Source organism: Trematomus bernacchii, unplaced genomic scaffold, assembly GCF_902827165.1.
Source record: "Trematomus bernacchii unplaced genomic scaffold, fTreBer1.1, whole genome shotgun sequence".
NCBI lineage: Eukaryota > Metazoa > Chordata > Actinopteri > Perciformes > Nototheniidae > Trematomus > Trematomus bernacchii.
This window is the reverse complement of record NW_022987828.1, coordinates 12,790,453-12,813,844: the sequence shown is the minus strand read 5'-3', so window position 1 is coordinate 12,813,844 and position 23,392 is coordinate 12,790,453. Positions and strand designations below refer to the sequence as shown.

Below are 23,392 nucleotides of genomic sequence, written 5' to 3'. Positions count from 1 at the left end.
GGTAAAAATGAGATGTGTACTCAATAAACACATTAGTGATACTTTAATGCATTAGATACTGGTATCCTGTATTTGAAGAGCATCTTCAGACTCTGGAGCTAGTGCACACTTGTGTACCTTTCTAAATGGCATTATAATATAATACAACCTCTGTAAACACAGTCCTCACTCCACAAAAACTAGGACAAGGTATTCCACTTAGGGATGTCCCGATCACCTTTTTTTGCTCCCGATCCGATTCCGATCATTTGATTTTGACAATCTGCCGATAGCGATTTTTCCCGATCCGATCTTTATGCAATGCATTAAGAGAAAAAAAAGGTAACAGATAACGGCTGGTCATCCAACGCGATGAATTCAGCTATCTTGGCTGTTTTTTTTTTGGCCTTTTCACTGTTCTGGGGCAGTTTCTCTTTCCTTTTAAAAGTCTCTGAAAGTGTCGGTTGTTTCAGTGCCGTTACCTGAGTGGCCGCTGTGTACTCGTCGTGTTGTTGTTGGTGGTGTTTGTATTAGATTGGTCATGTTGAACGTAGCTCTGTTCTTTCCACCACGCGGAACCTCCGCCTTGCAAACATTGCATCTGGCTGTTACACTGCCTTCGCTTTCAATTTTATAATACTTCCAAACTCCTGACATTTTCTCTGTCCCGACTCCCGAGGCACCAGCTGAACGTAGCCTCTTGTTAGCTTACTGCTACTATTAGACACTGCGCCCACTCTGTTGCCAGATTTGAGAGAAATAAGCAACCAGGTCTATGAAAACAAGCCCAAAAGAAGCAACACATACATGATGTTGTGTAATTTTAAACCAAAACTAAGGCCTCAGGATGACTTTACGTGAACATGGTCATTTTTGTTTTGTAACATTAAATACATTTAAAAAAATTATAAAAAAATTAATTAAAAAATTAAAATCCCGATCCCCGATTTTTTTCTCCCGATTCCGATCTTTTGAAAATCACGTGATCGGCTCCGATCCCCGATCACGTGATCGGATCGGGACATCTCTAATTCCACTTGTATGCTTGTATGCTTCAACTACTGTAAGTGGAGCTGAATGGATACAGATAATAGTCTTGTATAACCAGGTTGAATAACATATTTTCTGTTGTGTGCTAAGATGCTAAATTATTTAAACTTAAGATAGAGAAGCCCTCTTCTGTGCATTTGTCTCAACTGATTTTCGCATGAGCAACGGTTTACTCGTCATGAAGGACTACTAATTAGCTTGTTAACCATTGTTTAACGTCCTAAAAGTTATAAAATGCAACACTTTTTGAAACGACGGCCTGAATCATAAATTGGGTCATGGAGGTTAGGAGATTGAGTTGCATTATGGGAATTGTGGAATTTGGTCTTTTGGGGTAAATCATGAGACTATAAACGTCTGCATATACGGTATGAGCCTCTAACTCTTCAGTATGGACAATTCTTCATTTATTGTTTTACTATCACATTTTTGTGGGATGTTATTTAAAAATAATGATGATAACATTGGTCACGATCAAACACACATGGAGATAATGAGAAAGGAGTAGAATAATTGAACAGGCTGTATAGAGTGCGCATCTAATTGTTCCCTCTTCAAAGTCAGTTCTCCTTCAAATGGATGTGAGAGGTCTCATGACATCATATAAAGTCATTTGTATTCTCATTCTGATGTAAATCTAAAATCTTTTTCCCAACTGCTGCCCTCATTGTGCATTCAGCCAGATGGAGACCTTCTCACTGTATCCCTCAAAACGCATTGAAGTCCTTACTTTTCCTATTTCACACTAAAAGATTGAATACACTGCACTATGCCAGAAAAATAAAGGAATGAAAACCAATCAACGCTTACAATCTCCTCTCGGCATTCTCACTTTTTTCTCTTTGATGAAATAATGAAAATAAACCATCCCCACCACAGTTAAAGTGTTTTTGACCCCAGCAGCTTCTGTCAGGATGTGCTCCACAGAAAAGTCATTTCCACCTCTGTAGGAGAAGTCTGCAGAAGTGTGATAAATGGACCTTCCTCTCTTATTACCATTATCCTTCATACCAAGATATCTCCTCAGGTATTATTCTACAGAGCGCGTACAGACTATTAATAGTCATGAGAAGCAGTCTCCAAAGGATTACTTGAATAGGTGTGCTGTCTATAGTTCAATCATATATTAAAGTGAATCTCAATGATGTGATCTTACATCAAGATGGATCTTTTCTCTATATACCTTAACTTCTGACAATAGCGTCAAGCTTACAGCATGTTTATTGAATGCTGGATTAAAAACAGAAACAATACCACCCACATCTTAGGTTAATTAACCCCTTTCCCATATGTACCATAACTTATAAATACTCAGGCAATTGCCTCCTTATCTATCTATTGGGATAGGAAGCATTTACAAGGAGTTCATTTTCCATGAACACATTGCCACAACATGAAAAATAGCTGTAAATCTTCCACAGTGGCTCTGGTGGGGGGAAAAGCAGTAACGTTCCTGCGTAAGGTGGCAAAAAAACGATAATGTTTTATGTATGAGGCTTATGTACCATATCTGTGCTGATAGGATAGTCAGACCCAGTGGATGTTATCTGCTGAGGGACAGCACTACAACTGACTATTTATATGACAATTGCACTCCTGCTTCTAATGAAAATGGAGTGGACACAGGTCAACAAGCAACAAACTAATAAAAGAAACTTTAAATCGAAAAAGAAAATAACCTGTGCTAGAGCCAGGAAATTAATTATCCAAAGTGCAATGTGTTTCCATCAAGGGACTGGGGTTGGAAATGAGATTTTGGCTATAACAAAAATAAGATATACAAATACTCACTGATAACCCTAATTTAAAAAAGCTGCTTTTTCTGCATTATGGAGCTTAGGGGTTGAATGAACTTTATAAGCAGGATGAACAACAACTACACAAACAAACATCAATAGAGTTATTATAATAAAGATCAAATGTGCTTAATAAATACAAAATAAGCTTTTTTCAAGCTATTCTGCAACATTAGGGGAAATCCTTGAGAAAAGGTTTGCTTGTGATATTAATTTGTTTTAAATGTCATCTCAGAAGATACAGGCAGTGGCTTGATAAAAGGATATTAGAAACTGTGTTTACAATTTAAGCAATACTAGCAGGTGACACATGGGGTTACCTTAAATGTTGTATTAGCAACACATTAGCCTCATACAGTCAATCTCTTTACATATGCATGCATACAGCTAAAGCTATTAACCGTAGCTCAGTCAGCACTTAACTAATGGCAGGAAATGTAGCAACTCAAATTATTAATAACAGTTATAAAATAGCTAATAAAGTTAGCCTACCTGAAGATAATGGTCCAACGAGGGTCTCAGATACACCTTGCAGCCTGTATAGAGACTTACACATATTCTTGTTTGTTACCAAAAGCACACTTAATCACCAACATTTTAAACTTGCTCGTGTGCAAATAAAATGTTAAACTTACATGTGGGGGGGGGGGGGGGGGGGGGGGTTGCCAAAGAAACAGCGTGTCAGAAAGTTTCCAAATAATTTGAATCTGTAATTGAGAAGCGGAACGAAGGTTTCGACCTGTGTTTCTTACCGGTCCGTTTTACAGGGACACCCTACCAGAAGGCTTCACCATTTCAACGAAGTGAGGACGGACTTTAACATAACGAACATCTGTTACCTTTGCTCCTACACTGTTTAATACTATCAAGTAAGTATATGTTGCGTTTTAGAGACATGTCATTACTAAGAATCCTTTATTTTTACAAAACGTTCGGTTGATTTACCGTTAAAGAGACTTGTATGGTGGCTAACAACAACTAGCTAACATCACGTTACTGTTAGCCACAAATACATTGAAAACAACGTTAGCATGCTAACTGCTTCTTTGTGGAAGTGGTGCAAATGTATTCGACGCGAGGAAGCTATTTACTTTTGTACTTTTACGGTTATATGGAGCATGTAATGACGCAATTACATATACGCGGTTGTTTTTACGTGAATTATCGAGAGCATTTGTGTTAAAAAGATTACATTATAGTAGTTTTCACATTACATGTAATTGAGGAAATAACACTTATTTTTAGGTATAAAAAGATATATATATATTTAATTGTGTATATATAACAAATTATTCTTCAAAATAACCTGTATCGGCAAAAATATGTGAGACTAGAAGTGGAAGCAACTGTTAATAAGTATGGAAAATCACTTTGATTGTTTCAGATACATAATTGTACTTGCATTATGACTTTGATGTTATATTTTGGCCTCTGCATGAACATTTATAGTAACATTTAATTTGACTTTTGTCTTAGCCTCTGGGACTCTCCTCTCAGCAAGAATGACGGACAGATACAACATCCACAGTCAACTGGAACATCTTCAGTCTAAGTACATCGGCACAGGACACGCTGACACCAGCAAGTGGGAGTGGCTGGTGAACCAGCACCGTGACTCTTACTGCTCCTACATGGGACACTTCGACCTGCTCAACTACTTCTCCGTGGCTGAGAACGAGAGCAAAGCTCGCGTTCGCTTCAATCTGATGGAGAAGATGCTTCAACCATGTGGACCTCCATCAGATAAACCTGATGATGCATAGATTACCCTGGAGTGAGCTGCGAATATTTTCTACTCGGTTTTTTCTGCTAAACACATTTTATTTTGTCCTCTTCTAAAATGTCTGATCATCAACTTAACCCTGTATGACCCTGCCAAGACTGAATCAATTGTCCATTTACACAACACAGATACCTGGACAACGGTCTTAGTTTTTCTTACATCCGGACTCTATCACTGAAACACATGTTTTAATACCACATGCAACTGTAAGAGAGTTTTGTTCCAAGGGTGAAATCATTAGGAAATGGCTCCAAAATGTAAACATGTATTAAGGAAGATAACATAACAAATTGGTGTAACATCATCTGTTGGATATTTGTATTAACTAATATAAACGTCTGTTTTGATTTGATTAAAATCCATTACGCTTTAAAATGTAGTAACTTATTTTTCTTCTCGTCAAAATGTCAATACCCACACTATATACAGATCGGTGACAAATTCAAATTGGAAAAACAAAAAGGGACTTGGTTCAGTGTTGGGCCACCATGAGGAAGCAACGGGCCGTTTCTCAATGTCGAGTAAAGCTGCTACAGAGCCACTATTTCAAGCATACTACGTCATCGAGTGGCGCCGAATCACTGTTTAAATGCCCAGCATACATGTGCTACCAAGCAAGCCTCCTCGACATTGAGAAACGGCCACAGATTCAATGCTCCTTGGTTCAGCTTTCTCAAGTCTCTGTAATGCAATAGAAGGGATAAACTCTATCTGCTCAAAGATATTGCCTCATTCTGAATATGATGGTGGTGTAGCAAACTCATCTTCAGCTGTGTTAACATTTCCACTCCGATTCAACACATAATCATACCAATTTAATCCTTAAGTGACCTCTCATGTCCTGATTGGAGGCATTTGCATATATGGTATGGTTTAAATAAGATATGTTTTATTCCATCTCATGAATTTAAAAGAATGGGAAATAATTATACTCAGAAAAAACATTGACACATGTCAAATTATGTATTAAAGTGGGACTGAAAAGTGTTAGTCAGCCACTGTTGAAAACTATTTCTTATTTTGAAACATAAAGGCATTGTCTTTATACATGTTCATATGATACATGCAAGTATAAACTCAGACTTTCAAATTGCCCACCTACACAGTCTCACATTTTCTGTACCCAATCATCCACCCACACGGTAGTGCCCACAGATCAGCTGTGCATGACATAAACACACATCCTGACATGCGTTGTCATTATATTTCTGATTGCAATCTGAAGTTGCAACGTGATAAACATGCGATTGTTTATTTCCATGGAGATTCTTATGTCACTCAAATCCAGAAACAATTTTCAAGGAACGTAATTTGAAGAGACGGCTGATTATATACGATGTCAGTGGTAAATAGAGCTTCTCATTGCCTGGTCTCGTACTCTGAATTTACATATCTGTAGAGCAAGTGATAGCAATTAGATCCCAAAGTGCAAATTATCTTCTGTTTGAGCAGTCGCAGCGTGAAAGAAGAAAATCGGTTCAGTGTTGAATTTGAATCAGTCCCTTTGAACAGGAGTTTAATATGCTACCAGTCATGAGAGAAGGCTGTTATAATGCAAATGGCCTCAGGGTTGTTGAAATATAATAGATGTTTGAAGTTGCAGTCGGTACAATGACTCTTGTTTATACTGAGGTCCGCTGCGTGGCCAGAAAAGAGCAGCAGGGGCCGAGGTTTGTCTCGCTGACTTCAGGTGAATCATCAAAGCATACTGCGGGCTACATTCACACACAAACACAGAACCTTACTTTGGAGAGGATGCTATGCATGACTCATTGTTGGATTGAGAGACAAGTCAGTGGGTGCCAAGGAAGTTCCTGTGTGGTGCATCTCGTCTGTGAGTGTGTTTGTTGGAGGGTTGCTTAGTGGGGTAAGTCCTTGCCATCTGTCCACACTGTGAGAGTCGTGAAGTCAGTGCTGCCAAGTCAGGCATGAAAGCAGCGAGAGGTCTGTCTGTGTGCCGCCACACTCCCACATTAAACACTCACATAAAGAGACGCCTCAGTTTCCAGCGACATCAGTGGAGATGGACTTTTTAATGGGAATGTGGCTTGCAGGTGGGTGTACTTTAATTATAGGCTCTCACTGACACAACATGCACTCAGTAAGTGAAGCACTCTGACAGAGACCTTTCTGCACACCTTTCTTTTATTTGCATGTTGTTCAGGGGAAAATATTGTGTTGAACCACTGATAAATAAACAAGAAGAAATGATTGTATCAGAAACACGTCTCAATTTCTCACCCCTGCAGCTTTCAGCCTGAGAAAGAACTCACAAGGTGCATTTTACAGTGGTAAGAAATGTTTCTGTGGTATGTGATATATTTCTGTACCAAAAGCAATAAAAACGGTGTATAATGTTTTTTCCTGCAGCAGAGGGTAAGGGGCAGAGTAGGTGAAACCGCTCGTTCAGTGTTGTTTATTCCTTCTGGAGACCTTACAACGACCATAAATATTTTGTCCTGCACTGTATTTATAGTCACTTCACAAAGACTTCAACACTGCAGGGAAATAAAAAAGTTTAATACAATCATAATACACATCCTATATTTGAAAGTAAAACTGTTTGCAATTCCTGGAACTTAATGATCACATGTCAAATGCAGCTATAACGTTGTTGAATACCCATTAGGGCCACTAGCTGATGGATGGACCCTAATAATAATGGAATCAAATGTTCTTTTGTTTTCCCTCAGTGTGTGCTTGAAATGCGTTATACTTCCATTTCTACTCCGGTTATGAAGGTGTTGATCTAAATCTACAAAATTAAAAAAAGGAATAAAACTAGAAGAATAGTACAGCAGCTGTAAAGAAAACATGAGCCAGAAGAAATGTGGCTAAACATTTCATTCTCATCATAGTTTTTTCATCCTTCTGCTTTTGGAGTTATGACCCAAACACACCCGTAAACTATGAATAAGCCGTGGTTGAAAGTAATTAAGTATATCTACTTTTTTTGACATTTGTACATATCCTTTACTTGAGTATTTCCATTTAATGCCACTTAATACTTCATTTTTTAGGCAAATAATATATTTGTTTACTCCACTACATCTATTTTAACACTCCGTTATTTTTGTACTTATATAAAAACACATGATAAGCTGATATGGCATAATGCAGTACTGTACTACTAACCTATACACAGTATTTCACGTACTTCTTCCAACACTGCCAATAATGAAATGCTCAATTTGAAGTAGTCTAACTGTACTACCTCACAGCCCAACACCCACTGGATCGATCTCCTCTCACATAGCAGTTCATTATCACCCCCCTCTGTGAACACTCAGGACCCCACAGCTTCTTTATGGTTCAAGCAATTAATGTCATCCACTCACATGACCCTTTAAAAGCCATAGTTAGAACAATACATTCATGGGCATTGGTGCATGTTTGCATTTGTAATAGTCGTTGAAACAGTGATAGGCATCTTTTAACCACTCTGTGTTCGTGCTGATGTGAGCGTCTTGTTTGCGCTCTCTGATTACACAAGACATCGGTTGAAAAGGTCCAGGAAGTACATTCACCCTTGTCAAATATGAATGTTCCCACAATCCAATTATCTCTGACCTTCTATACCACCCACCTGTTTTCTCCGTCTATCTGCCTTAACCTTCCTTCTCCATTGTTCTTCTCCAAGCTCTCTACTCTCATCTTCTGTTCTTCTTCAACCCCTCCTACCATAACATCCCTTTCTGTTTCCTTCTCCATCTTTGATGATACAGATGCTTGCCAGTAGAGTGGAAATACCCGAGATAACAAACACAAGTAATGGACTCTTCAGTGGGGAAAGAACACATGAATATTTTCTGTGAAGAATGCAGACTAAAATGCAAAAAGGGATAGAATAGTGACGCACAGAGGAGAGAAGCTAATGGATGCTGGATGTGTCTGATAAAACCTACATTGATGCGATGACCGGATTTTTCATCGCACGTCTCATATGTGCGATGACAAATCCGGTTTTATCCGGTTTTGCAAAATAATGGTTATCACCCTCGCTTCTTATAGGGCTATCCTTTTCATTACACAAGCAGGGAATGTTAAAAGCCAACCTTTCATGCATTTTATGCAAATAATGCAAGGAATTGGATGAGGGCAATGACTGCAATAAGACTGGGTGGGAAAGACCTTTTAATAACACACTTTTTGTTACCTTGTGTGATATTTAACTGATGATTTATATCCACTCCATTTTCCAGTCGAGTAGAAGTCCTGCATTACAGTCGAGATCACCAGGCAGTGTGCCAGAGACCAAACTGCCTTTCCACTCTGCCTGGGGAACTTCATTACCTTGGGTGTGTGTGTGTGTGTGTGTGTGTGTGTGTGTGTGTGTGTGTGTGTGTGTGTGTGTGTGTGTGTGTGTGTGTGTGTGTGTGTGTGTGTGTGTGTGTGTGTGTGTGTGTGTGTGTGTGTGTGTGTGTGTGTGTGTGTGTGTGTGTGTGTGTTTTTTTTTTGCAGCTTCTGACTCTTGGGGGATTAAAAGAGGACACTTTTGGAGGAGATTGGCTGTTTATTACTTTATAAAAAAAAGAGCCCAGTTTGGATTTAAGGTCTATGTGCAGAGTTCAGGTCGGTAAACAGCACCGAGATACACTTTACAGCCAAGATAAAGTTGAGGATTTAAGGGAATAGTGTGTTCAGGTGAGAAAAGTAATAACTTTAATCAACACGTTTTCTGTCATTGACACACGGTAGCACTATGTTCTGTAAAATCAATTCCAAAGCCAGCAGGTTACCAGATAAGTTAAATATCCCTGCTGGCAATTCAAGTCTTTGACTCTGATTTCCTACCACCTCTCTTTACCAATCTCCCTGTCTCTTGTCTCCTTCAATCTCTTCCATTTTCTTCTTCAGAACCAACTCCATTACGACTGAATGCTCTTAAAAAGCTGGCAGGCTCCGACTCGTCCTCTGAATGAGACTGAATAGATAGGCTGCTGGTACTTTGATACTTTAATGGTCATAGATGCTGCTCCCATACAAACCGAAATAGGTTCGGAGCTGTCTGCAGCATACGCTTAAGATGCCAAGCAGTATGGGACCTCACAATCTATTTAGGAAAATGTAGTTTTAATGGCACAGCAGAATAGAGTCTCAGTCCTGTCACATTGTATACGCAAATTGGTTTGCTGAAAACACATTTGAATTAATGAGTCCCTGTTTTGGAAGCAGCTATTACTATTAGTGACTGGAATTGTCTTATTTTGCATAAGTCATATTCAATTGATGTGTATAACAGCTTGAAAAATATTTGATTATTTTATTTTCAATATACTCAGCCACAAGGGCGAAAAGACAAGTGGAGAAGCATGAGCAGACTAAATTAATTATCTTTATGTTGTTTTAACTGCGGCAGACAGTGTAATTGGATACATGACATTTATCAATGTGACATAAAGAAAGACTATAAATCATTAACACAAGAATCTACAGACATGCCTGGGCTCTGTGAGGCTGTACAGAAACACACAAGTGCTTTGAGCTAAATGCTAACGGATGCTAACAATGACAAGATTCAACGTGTCTTATCAGAATTCCTTTATTCGTCCCACAAAGGGGAAATGAACGGTGTTACAGCAAAGTATAGAGACAAAGAGAATAGAACACTATTATAAAAAGGAGTGCAAATTGTATTTCAAGCATTTAAGAATTTACAGACGTACAAATTCAAGTAGAAAGTAAGTAGCAGGTTTAGCTAGCATTTGCTAATTTGCACTGGATGTAAAGCATGTCAAGCTATGCTAAAAAGCTATTTATAGGAGAAAGTCATTCGTTTTGCAGGTTTTCAGTCAAAGGATTGCACAAATACATTTTTTTTTACATGATTGGTGTTTGTTGAACATTTTTGTACAATAAATCATGAAATGTATAATAGTGAAAGTATTTTACTCCACATGTAGTTTTTGTGATGACACTGGATGAAAGTTTAGAGGATCACGTTTCATGTTTAGGGGTTCATCCTTCTGGAACAATGAACTTCTCTCCAACAGTTTCTCTCTGGACCAAAGTGGTAGACTGAACAACACTCCATATTCCTCTGAGCCAGACAGCTTCCTTGGCGGAAAAGAAAATCCATATGCGTCTCCTCTCTTTGGGGAGAAAGTTATGAGAGCCAAAAGGCACAGCAATGTTCAAGGCAGATTTCTCAGGATAATTACAGTGTCATCCTCCACAATTATTCAAATACTGAGTACATGGAAGGTGATGAGAAGAGATTGAGTTAAAGGCTTTCTTCATTAAAGAAACAAATCTAATACCCTAGAAAGGCTTAATTGACACTAATTGCTCCACTAATGAGTTTCTAAATAGGCTCTTAAGATGTTTTACAGCCGTCCTTGTGATACAAGTGGAAATCCAAAAGATTGGCTGCCTTTTTAATTATTTTAGGAAATCTGCTAGGAATGATGTATTTAAAGAAAAACCCTTCTGACACTGTCTTTCCATTTCATGTCTCTGAATAGTGAATTAGGAAATGTAGCCTCCTAGCTCTAAAAAGGAGTGCAGAGTGATCAATGCAATAAAAAAAAAATCTGACATTGGCTTTGTGAATGTTAAAAGATTGTAAACAAATTATTTCCATAATCATCTCTACATTGTGCACTCCTGCATGTGCTGTATTCTATTACTTCATTGATAAAGGTAAAACTGCTCATGTGACAAGAAAAAAAACAGGCTGACAAAATCAATGTTTTTCAATGATTCTTTATATACAAAAACAATATACAGTCTGGACATAACAATAGCTGTTTTGGGGATATACTGTATGACATCATCCTTTGACTTCACAGATCATAAAAGAAAAAATCAATGCATTTCAATGGCTGTTTTTCAAATTGGAGGCTTAACATTGTGACTGACACTTGTGAATCTCCAGCAAATCACTACACCTTCCTGTGAATCGCACATGATGAAGATAAAATAACATGTTGACGATTAAAGGCTTTTGGCAGTCAGATTATGGCTCTCTGATTTGATTTGTGAATGTGATAAAGGAAGCCTCAAGAACCATCACAAGAGCAGACATCCTCAAATGTAAACATTTTCATGAACTGGTGGTAGTTCTGCAAATAAACAGCAGCACCTGGGAAAAGTTTGTTGATGTCTGTGTTTAAACCACCTCAACTGGAATTTTAGAGAAGTTTTTTTTTAAATCTAATGGCAGGAATTGTTTGTTTGCATCTTTAATTTCACATGATCAACAATGCAAGCGCTGTGTGGTGTGCTAACACTTTGATTTGGTCTCAATAAGGTTAATTGTGTTTATCTTACAGCTTCATTTAAGATGAGATGAGACAGACTGCAGTCATAAACGTTTGACAGGACTCGCTCCTTGTGATTAATACTGTCTGGTTCAACCATCTGTCAATGCTCGTCCACACTAGACGCAATACCTAATTCTATACTAAAGTATGGATGTGTGCATCGGTGAACAGAATAAAAAGGGCCCCTAAATAGAGATATGGTGACAGCCCAGACCAGCACTCCATGGTATTAAAAAGTCACCTGTGTAATAAAATAGACAACACCAGATGCAAGCAGCATATTCATGTTTACTAAGCCATGACTGGATCGAAGCTTTCCAAGTAAGACTTTTGATTGTATCTAAAGCGTTATTTATTTGTTTACAGTATTTGCTGTATTATGTTCAGCTTTATACACAAGAGGCTGATATAGTTTTCTTAAGATATGTTTCTGGACGCTGTTTCCTTTATATATAGCATAGCTAAAGAGGTATGGGAGATTTGGAGGGGACTATATGCAGCAAAGGGTCGAGGGTGGGAGTCGAACCCGCGCCTCTGCGGTTCGGACTCAGCATTAGTACACGGTACATAAAGAAGCTAATTTCACTCTATGTGCAGACAACCAAATTGACTGTGCCCAAGCCAATGTAGTTTACATTTTCATATCCTACTTTGTGCAAGGTGACCTAAGGTTATCGGAAGAAATAAATCCAACTTAAAGTCCGGAACGGATAATAAATTGCTTTTCAACTGAGTCTTCATCCATCAAAAACCTACTGCACTGCACCTGCTGACTAAAGTTGAAGTGGACATGGAACAGACTAGGAAATAAGCCGTGAAAGATGATTTTGTCAGTGATCTATTTAGGAAACAGGAAGGTCTGGTAACAGGACAGTCCTTGAATGAACTGTTCTCTGTATGAAGGGAACTGTTGATTTCATTATTATTGTCTGGGGATAATAAAACATAAGACCATTAAAATCAGAGCTTAACACATGTACATGTTCTATTGTATCATACTGGTAGTAAAAGTGATTTCAATGTATGCACATGCTCGATATACATTATGTACAAAATAACAACATAGGCATTGACATGAAGGAATACTGTTGGTTGTTTTCCATCACTGTACATCATTTCATGAGACAACCTCCGCACAGATCCAGAAGCACAAAGAAGAAATGTGTCCTTTTCAGTTACTATTGTGAATAATGACGGGTCATGTTGAGGTCTGTGGTCTATTGTGAGAACACAAGCCTTTGGACGTCAGCAAGCTTAATCTGTCAATCAGTATTCAGCAAAAATATCTCCTTGACAGTTCAATGTGCTGGGGAGAAAAATCACTTTTTGTGTGTTTTGTTTTTCTTCTCAAATTATTCCTTAAAATACATCTGAGAGCAAGTTATAAATTCAGATTATCTGTGTTTCTACACCAACTTTCTTTTTGCGTAGGCTCAGCAAACATTCTGGCTTTCACACACACAACAATAAAATCATTATTAATTGACCGCTTTTGCATTTTGCTTCAACACACACCTTAAGCAGAACATCTTAAATTGCACCGAAGGGGAACATTAAAGCATAAACAGCTTGACATCTTTATATTTAAACTCCTCACATTAAATATCAATTTAGATGTAAGACAGTCTTCTTTTTAAGAGTGCAAAAGGAAATCCCATTAATAATACATAGAGCCGTTTACTAATCTCCACAATGACTGCTTAGATAACTACAACACAGAGACATTTTATTTTACCTTAAATGTGAAATTAAAGGAATAGTTTAACATTTGGCGATAAGCTAACATTCACATTATTTGCCAGGAGTTAGATGAGAAGATTAATACCACTCTCATGCTCTGTGATAAAGAAAAAAGTCTACCATCACCTTTACCATCCCCCCTGCTCCCAGTGTTCATGCTAAGCTAAACTAAGCTAATCACATGCTAGTGGAATCGATCTTCTTATCCAACACAAAGCAAGAAAGTGAACAAGTGCCTTTCATCACTGGAACAATGATTTTGACTGACAATGTATTTGCTGATTATTTTCTCAAGAAATATGATTAAATGTTTCATCTATAAATCATCAGAAAAAGATGCAAAGTACTGAAAAACCAACCAGTATTCAGTTTGATGTTGTTTAGGGTTAAAAAAGAAAATCACAATCTCTCTAGCAATTTCTTGGCAGTGTTGCTTAAAATCTGACTGAAATGACTTGCACATTACGTTTTGCAAAATGAATCAATTGTTTCAGCTCTAGTCTATTTCCCAAAGTTAAACAATTCCTTTAAAAGGGCCCATGTCATGCTTTTCCGGTTATTACCCGTCCCCTTGTGTGTTATGAAGGTTTGTATGCATGTGAACGGTCTGCAGAGTCACAAACCCTCAAAGTACACCCTGTAGCGAGTAAAACTCTAAAGACAGAAAAGACCTGTCTATGCTGCCCCAGAACGCCTCGTTGGAGATTTCTCATTTTCCATTGTGTGCTTCCTGGGTACTGTGACGTGTAAACACCCAAATCAACAACAAATGACCGGATTGGCCCAAATGGACCAATCCGCGGAGCACCTCACACACCAGGATCCCTTGGCTAACTAACAGGGAGTCCCCATTCACTTGCATAGAGCTCCCTGAACGCTGGTAATAGACGAGTTGGGATCGCGGAGAAATGCTCTCCGCAGACCCATTCTCACAGCGTTATAAACCTTTTTCTTACTCAATATCAAGCCACACTTATTGTTTTTACTTCGGCTGTGAGTGTTTGTGTGTGCTCAGGATGAGTTTCGCTTGTTCTCGCTGTATCGCCGACCCGAAAACCTGTCCGCTCCTCGCAGCAGCACACTGGGCTCACAGGGAGGGGGGGGGCAGGAGCTCCAAAAAGCCGTTTAGGACAGAGAGTGAATACACGTACTATACAGAGATGCTGTATGAGAAACCAATGTGAGTTTGGAAAATTGCACAATTTAAATCTATTCTAGTAGACCTCAACAATGGGAAATATGATCAGTAGAAATGGCCATGACATGGGACCTTTAAATGTTCTGGTTTGAAATAGAATCAAACACATCTTCAGCGCTGGATACAAGGTGCATGTAAGGACAAGATTGAAAAAGGACCACTTGTGAGGAAATCTCCTGCGTATCTACCGCGGGCTGACAGCTTAAATGCAAAAGCATGTTCGAGGAAATGGAAAATAAAGTACTTCTTTGAGAGGACTGTTCTTTGCTTCAGAGGTGAAAGCATCGTTCCTCTATTCATAAAACCATCAAAGGGAATCTGCCAGATGAAATCACTGAAATAAGAAGATCAACATTTAAAATGTCTGCTTTTTCTTTGGAGGTCAAGTTAAAAGCCACAAATGAAAAACTGGAGTCAAAGCTTAAAGTGGATCCAACAGCAAGTCGAGCACTTTGTGACCAGGCACTAAAATACTCAACACAATAAATATGATGGTACATGATCAGTGTGTATCATCAGGAGGACTGCTGAGGGATTACCATTGGCCAGAGCTGGAGTCATTTCCATTGCACTTCACTGTGAGGGCCTCAGGTGCCGAGCAACCCGTCATCTTTAGCCATTATAAATATAACACTCGCAGATTATTCTTTATCTATATACACATCTTCATCCTCACAGTCTATAACTCTTATGATATAATGCCCTCTAGTGGCCATATACTTTAAATATGTCTATGAATTGAACTGCAGTATTTCAGATACAGCGCCAAGAGGCCCTCTCCTTCCCTCTGATCTATGACATAGGCACTGACATCAGCACACACACACCCAATCACTGCCGTTTCCTGCTCTGTGAGGATGTCCTTATATGGACATTTGGCAGCTTTATGACAAGGCATACCTCGGCCAATACACAAACCATTGAGTACAATTAAGCCACATTCACTGCTAAGAGGGTTATCATTTCAACCCTTAGGACTTCTCAAGACAAATCCTGAAGTGAACCAAAAACAAACATACTAGCAGGTTTTTGCTATCTACAATAAATAATCTAATCGGAGCGCTATACACACTACTGGTCTGCTGACTGTAGATATGTACAAATGTTTCACTGGTGTCCATGATGGCCGAGGCCTTAAGACACACCTGTAGCCGTCACTAAAGACAGAAGTACATAACATCAGGTGCACGAGGGTCCCCAAGCAGAGTGAGCTGTCCTGCAGGGAGCCGTGCACGAGAGCTTGTGCTGCTGACGTCCAACTGGCAGAGAGAGCACTTAGGGCCGATGGAATCTGGAGAAAAAAAACAATACACAAACACACAGTCTTAGTTCATTCAAAAGCAACACACATACAGTTTAAAATTACTCAATCAATAGAAATCACACGTGTAGTTGCTGTCAACGCAGAGATAGTCATTTAGGGTTTTATGGGTTGCAATCAAATTGCACTTAAATTGTTTGTTATTAATCTTCCCATAAAGTTGATTTAAGTGAAAGCCCTGAACCACATAGAGAAAAATTATTTAGCAGGTGCTTAAAAAGCAGAAAGATAAGAACCTGCACAGCGTTTAATAATCCAGTAATACATTCAATGATCTACTGCTGCCACAATTTCATCTGATATGGATTTTTACCAGGCGCAGAAACACTTCTTAAGCACCTGCCTTCACAGATTTCAATGTATCGTGTGCTGCAGTGTATTGCTTTAGAGAATGAAAATGGTCTGATGTGATGATTTTTCTGTTCTCTTTTTTTTGTGATGAAGATGAATGATGTAGATTCTGCAGGAATAGATGAAGGTGATATTGGTTTCACTTAATATTATGGAATACAAAAGATATGGTAAGATTATATTGTGTTTATCCCTTGGGGACATTGATGTGCAGCAGTTGCAATAAAAAAGGGGGGGAAAGTGCAACATAATAATAACAACATTAGGGTGAAAATCCCAAATAAATTATATACAATATACTGTAAGGTAAACAGTTTGGATAATAGAAATATAAACAGGTTAATGTTAACAGTGTTTGTATTCTATTTTTGTATTGAAAAGCTGTTCTTTAGGACTTTCACGCTCACAATATTTGTCAAAAGACATTGGCGAAACAACAACTATGTAATGTAACACATATTGAGCATCTTCTACTCAAGGTAAAGCCACCATATTAACTGATTTGAGTCAGAGTGTAGTTCATTTGGAAAAATATATTAGACTCAAATGTGTATCACTTTTTACTGGTGGATTAAATCCCTCTGCCACACAGATTACATTACATTACATTACATGTTACTTGTTAGACGCTTTTATCCAAAGCGACTTACATACTCAATACTGTGGGCAATCCCCAGAGGAGCAATTTGGGGTGAAGTGTCTTGCCCAGGGACACAACGACATGCTGACTGCAGTGGGGTCTGAACCTGTGCTCCCTTGATCCGAACACCAACGCTCTATCCACTGCGCCACACGCCTCCCAGATCTAATAACATACGAGAGCGTGAACCTGCACTTTATTGGCAATCAATGGCGGAGGCTAGTGAACTGGAGCAGCAGACGCAGGTGTGTATATCATCATGACTTTACTGTTGGAGGAAATGTCTTCTGAGGACAAGAGTCGTATAAATATTGATCAATGTGATCTAATAAAACAGTAGGATTTACGGTGATACATTACTAATGAAGCAGGAGCATAGACTGTATATATAAATGGATGTAGTGTCCGTGACGTCACCCATAAGTTTCTGCAGAGTTGCTGTGAAGCCCGAAGCAAAAAGTCAAAATCAACAAAATGTATTGAAAGACCAATCTTTATTTTCAGGTGACACTTCTTTTAAATTAAACCTTCAGACATGAGATATTATTTTGCAGTAATAGTATTGACAATCTCAAAAGACTGAGCAACTCAACAGCTAACTTTACATTTCTTATTGTCTAAGCATTTGTTACACTCATTTGTTCCCCTCTCATATTCACAGTGTGGACGGATTGAGACAGTGTGGTGTCCAGAGAGCTGCAGGGACTTCAGGGAGAAACCTCAGTGTGATGGACGTCCTGTCTGTGCCGGAGAGGACTGAGGTAGAGAGGTATTTCCTCTGCGAGGAGGACCAGGATTCATTTTCCTCGTGGATGTTCTTCTTGACCCTCGGAGAAGGAGACAGTGGTGAGGCAGTCGTGGCTTTCAGGCATGTCCTTTCCTAAGAGAAATTACAAGAAATATAAAACATGACATTATTGCAGAGCAAGTGTTTTATTTATGAAAGAGGTGTGTTTGTGTGTTTAGAATGAACAGTATGAAGTTCATCAACATTAAAATATATTTGATTATCAAAATAATATTTAACTTATCAAAACTTAGTGCAACTGTAGTTTCTTGCTCTGTTCGGCTGTCTCACTGAAATAATCACTTTTACCACATATACACAATATAAAGAGATAAATAGTAGCAATTCTTACTATGTGTTAAATCATTTTTTCCTTCAATACATTGAAATAAGAAAGCTGACAAAAGTAATGTTGCTTGTTAGCATCTAAAATGTAACCTTTTGCATGCAAAGAACCTTCAACTTCATTGATGTGTAGGTGATCTAGCATGAGGTAAAGTTTAATGGAATGTATATCAGTGTATTATAGTCAATACTTCATATTTTTTAAATGTTTCTTGATTCTTCGTACAGTATGAAAAAAGGGTATTTGTACCTTGGAGTATGTGAAGTCCACTTCTGTCTCACTCTATGGTCCAGCCTGTCTGGATCACCTAGAGGAGACTTAAAACAAAGATATATGTAAAGTAACATGTGTTGGTTACAAGCTGATGTACATGCAAACAATACAACTTATTCTCTTCTGTTGAACATGTTGGATTGAGTCTAGTCAGGGTCCTTTTTATTTCACTGACTTGGAAGAACAAATGTAATGCAATGTATAAGCTTCATTTTAACTGAAGCACACATAACGTCATATCTAATATTTAAACAAATCATTTCCTTGTCCCTGAAGACCTGACTACGCTATTCATCGTCCTTAAATGCAGGCATTAAGTTACATGTTCACGATCTACAGCCACAATAAGTCAGTTTCTCGAGTGTTATAATAAAATAAATAGTAAGCATTGGCAATCAAATTAATTAAAACAACAAAGTTTGGGTTCGTTCGTTTAATATGATGGTAACGTTAACTCACGAGCAAACTAACTCTCTAATGTACGAGGATGACCTTATTTTACTAACCTCACACAGAAGCCTTTTGTTCTACAGTACAATCCCTCTTAATGATTAACACTTCTCTATTATGTTTTAACTTGGATGCTACGGATAGCATCGTTAGCACTTATGTAGCTTCTTCTCGTTCAAATGCTAACCCAAGTCTAAACATTCACGTTAGCTCAATACAAACAGTAAGAAATAAAGTGCTTGAATTTCACTTACCGAAGAAACCGCATTCATGGACGGTAAGTTAAGTCCGATATGTACATGAAGAACACTCCACCAGGCACCAACACAATATACACGTCTAGGGCTGCAACTAACAACTATTTTGATCATCGATTAATCTGTCGATTATTTCTACGATTAATCGATTAATCGGATAAAAAACACGCAAAAAAAAAGGTTTTCCATTATCATAACATCAACACACAAAAACAACCCAAATGTAGGCTATAAAACTTATGCAAAAGCGACAGCTTGTTTTGAACAAAAAATATGTCTCTTTAGGTTGCTCGAACAAAAACAATGTTCTTTCAAATGATCAACAATGATAACTAACCTAAAAAAAAGGTTGCTTGAATGGACCTGAGCCGTTATAAATAATAATACATTATAAACTATTATTATTATTTACTCCTTAAATACAGCACACAGTGTCTCAACCCAACCTACAGTAGGCTACTTTCTGCAAATTTGCAATGACTTTGAAATAGCTGAATCAATAAATTGGCATAGTTAAAATAAGTTAAAATAAGTCAAGTTAGTCGTTAGTTTGTTTAGTATTTGGCCGTGTATTAGCCGGATAATGTGCAGCGAGCCGGTCATTATTGAAAAAAAACAAACACCGACAGTATGATCACAGAGACCGACGCAAAGCGCAGGGATCTTGATCGGTTGTTTTTATTTTTTTTTCAATGACCACTTCGCTGCACATTATCCCTTACTTGTCATGCAATATTGAGCAAACAACCATATTAGATAAACGAGAAGCTTGATGTGAAACGCAATACATGCCATCAGTCTAGTTTCTAGTAACCGTAAGTTACGGTTGTGCTGATCATGGCTCCAACATGTTTACGTTTGAGATGTTCCCGCATCACTGTGTTGCTCCCGTGCCATGCAAGTTCGATTTTACACAGTTTGCAGGTAACACACCTTTTACTGTTGTTTAAAGTGAAGTGCTCCCACGCTGTTGAAGATTTTAGTCGGACCGTGCTTCTCTCAGCCTCCGCCATTTTTCGAATGTTTATTTTTTCTTCGAGTAATGTAGCCAGCTCCGCAAACAGAGAGTAACAACATAGACCCAACGAATCGATAACTGAATTCGTTGCCAACTTTTTTAGCAATCGATTTTTATCGATTCGTTTTTGCAGCCCTATACACGTCCAAGTTCAAGTTGTTTTCCCCGGATCAGCCGAGCAGCTGAGCCCCTGTAGCAGCCTGGAGCTAACGGAGCTACTAGCAGAGACAGAAAGATAGGAGCAGCAGTCACAGCAGAGACCTGTCCCTCGAGGTGAAAAGAAAACTCCCTGAACCATTGTCAGGAAGGTGGAAATCTAAGTATATCCAGAATATGTTTTTTTGGATCCAGGCTAGAAACATGTTTATTTCTGCTGTAAAGTTGGGCATTTTAACATGGGGGTCTATGGAAATAGCGCCTTTCTGCATCCATCCCCTATCGGCCACTAGATGAACTGCAGTCTGTGGCACTTCCTTATGGGCTTCACGGCTCTGCCCCAGAGTTTGCCGCTTGAGAACGGGAGTTAGTGGCATGCCTGACTAAATGGTGGAGGTCATTGACCGCTGGCGTACCTGGTGAACTGTTTGCTGTCTTCATGAACCGCCATCTCACGGCTCTTAAACTCGTTCAGCTCCTTACGGATAGCAGCCTGAGGGAAGAACACAAACACAAACACACACACACACAAGGATAAAATGTACCTAGCAGGACAAGGCCACCTGTTCCCCTAACCCACACACTCACAACACATCCAAACAGCTAATACACAGCTGTGTTTTTCTACTCTAATCACATCCAGCCTGTGGCCTCTCATTTGGACTTTCAAACTCTTTTGCATACTTTCCATAAATGTGCCCAGATACAGTCTTTACTTCAGGGAGCTACCTACAATTTATAGTGCTATGTAAACATGTAAATAAGTACTGGCATGAACAATATACATGACAATGTACACAGCAGAACAAAGATGCATTGTTTTTCCTTCTTTTAGATATATTGATTTGATTTTGTCTGTTTTTATAAAACACCATCAATAATTGAATATAGAACTATTGTATTCAGAAAGTAAATAACAAACTCTTAAGTGTTATTAAACTATATATGAAATCCTAACTATTTATGAGCTTGCAGTAATGATTTGTAGTTCTTAACATCAACAGCAGAGGGCATGCTTGGCATAAAAACTGCCCTCCAACCCACCCTGAGGGCCTCTATCCTTCTATGAGGTTTTGAAAGACATGAGGCCCTTTGAACAGGAGTGATGGTGCATGCACTAAAATTCTTTCTGACACATGTTTCATCTTGCATGTGTGCAAGTGATCAAAAATATATAGTGTGTACTTTATATCTTAGTAGTTTTATCATGTATCTTAATGCACCAAGCCAGTTCCATAAGAATACATTCTTCTGAGTCCTATTTGTTGTTTATTACAACAGTAATGCCCACAGTTTTGAAATGATATACTTAACAAATGCATAAAGGCAAATGTTCAGGTGTCTTTTGTCAATGCATTGACATACTTTAACCACTTAAAGTTGCATTTAGAGGCCGATCTAAAGCTTAATCTAACAATTAAAAAAAGTATGGACGCGGACTAATGCTTACATAAAAAAGTGAAACAGTAATCATCTATTAACCAATAAATCAAGGTTTAACAATGCAGCATATTCAGTTAAGCACCTTGTCGGAGGGAGTAAGCCGGGTCCAGGGTTTGTCCGCCCGCCGGTCATAATCCTTGGCGTCCGTTACCTCCACATACTCGTTGAAACGAAGGATCCTGCGGGCCACGAGCTCTGCGACTGTAGGCCTCACACTCAGCTACACATACAGAGGAAGAAGCACATTAACATCAAGAACAGTCTTCTCAGTTAAAGTCAAACAAGCTGGTCATGCTCTGTATTTATTATGTACATTTCTTTTCATGTGAGCATATGTTCATTTAACCAAGAGCTGCACAGGAAGAATACTCCACAGTTTCAAAAGTGTTAGCTCCATTTGTGACCACTAGAGGGGCTGTTATGTTCACATAAGCATCTTTTCTGCACATCACCCAAAAGGTGGAGCAAAACACATTAGCAGCTAAATATAGACTGTCTCCGTCCTATCTGATCTTTCTAATGTGTGTGTGTGTGTGTGTGTGTGTGTGTGTGTGTGTGTGTGTGTGTGTGTGTGTGTGTGTGTGTGTGTGTGTGTGCACGTGTTTACAGTACCTTTCTGGAGAGTCTCCTTTTAATCTCTTGCCTGGCTTCTTGCTCCTCAGATTCATTTTTTTCTGCACGCAGAGAAGCAACAGAGTCATTTCACACCTACAGTACTGTGTCTGCAAGAGCCTCTGCTACTATTTATAACAGCAAGATGTGATTCGCCATACAAGCGTGGCCATCCATGGCTGTAGAGTGGTGTGATGCCTGAACATAAACAACAGCTAAAGGGGATATATGTATTCTGAATTTTTCAAGAGAGAGAATAAATCATATTAGTAATGCATTCTCTCCTGTGGCGTCGTCATGGATATTTATTATATTCTCTACACTCACACTCTATCACTCAATGCATTAAAGGTGGGGTAGGTAAGTTTGAGAAACCGGTTCGAGTGCGCAAGAATTTGAAAATACACAGCCGGAAAAAATCTGCCACTTCCTTACAGAGCCCCTCCTCCAACACACACGAACGCGCACATGACCAATGAGGGCACGAGATAAGTTTGTGCACAGATGGAAGGCTGACAGGCAGGTAGGCCATCCAGTTATTTTAGCCGGGCCGGCTAAAATGATTGGTCGTGCTTTTTACAGTACTACGGCTTCCACAGATGACATTTTTTTATGGATTTTTTGTCAAAGCACTTAAGATATTCATTGCTATCGGGATGTTAAGAGCATTCCATGGAATATAACAAAAAGTGTATCTCGAGCCGGTTTCTCAAACTTACCTACCCTACCTTTAAGGCATGGTTGAGAATATCTGCTCAAACTAAGCATCACAATAGAGAAGGAAAAAGGATTTAAACTAATTGGCATGGTTGTTGGTGCCAGACAAACTGGTTTTGAGTATTTCAGAAGCTTCTGACCTACATGGATTCTCACGCACAACCACATCTAAAGTTGACAGACACAAAGAGAAAATATCTAGATTTTAGC

At 38.8% G+C, this 23,392-nt stretch overlaps 2 protein-coding genes across 5 annotated transcripts in view; one reads left to right on the top strand and one right to left on the bottom strand.

Annotated features, from left to right (window-relative positions):
• The first annotated feature begins 3,549 nt into the window (after positions 1–3,549).
• Positions 3,550–4,983, top strand: sf3b5 (splicing factor 3b, subunit 5). The gene is made up of 2 exons (XM_034152716.1): positions 3,550–3,694; positions 4,302–4,983. Exon 2 carries the CDS (start codon positions 4,328–4,330, stop codon positions 4,586–4,588), a length of 261 nt encoding a protein of 86 aa, XP_034008607.1. The 5' UTR covers positions 3,550–3,694; positions 4,302–4,327; the 3' UTR covers positions 4,589–4,983.
• Positions 4,984–14,783: 9,800 nt separating this feature from the next.
• phactr2 (phosphatase and actin regulator 2) overlaps positions 14,784–23,392 on the bottom strand; it is a 41,504-nt gene continuing 32,895 nt past the window's right edge. For 3 of the 4 annotated variants that reach the window (XM_034152575.1, XM_034152577.1, XM_034152576.1), the window contains exons 9-12: positions 22,466–22,527; positions 21,936–22,073; positions 20,827–20,903; positions 14,784–16,102 (exon numbers count right to left, since the gene is read on the bottom strand). In XM_034152575.1, the coding sequence (XP_034008466.1) occupies positions 16,087–16,102; positions 20,827–20,903; positions 21,936–22,073; positions 22,466–22,527 (293 nt within the window). In that variant the 3' untranslated portion in view covers positions 14,784–16,086. Of the gene's footprint in view, positions 16,103–17,868; positions 18,004–18,505; positions 18,574–20,826; positions 20,904–21,935; positions 22,074–22,465; positions 22,528–23,392 lie in introns of those variants that run through there. The other variant, XR_004557733.1, reaches the window with a different exon arrangement.

Coding starts and splice junctions, on each gene's coding strand:
- sf3b5 (XM_034152716.1), top strand. CDS start 4,328: ATGACGGACAGATACAACATCCACAGTCAACTGGAACATCTTCAGTCT.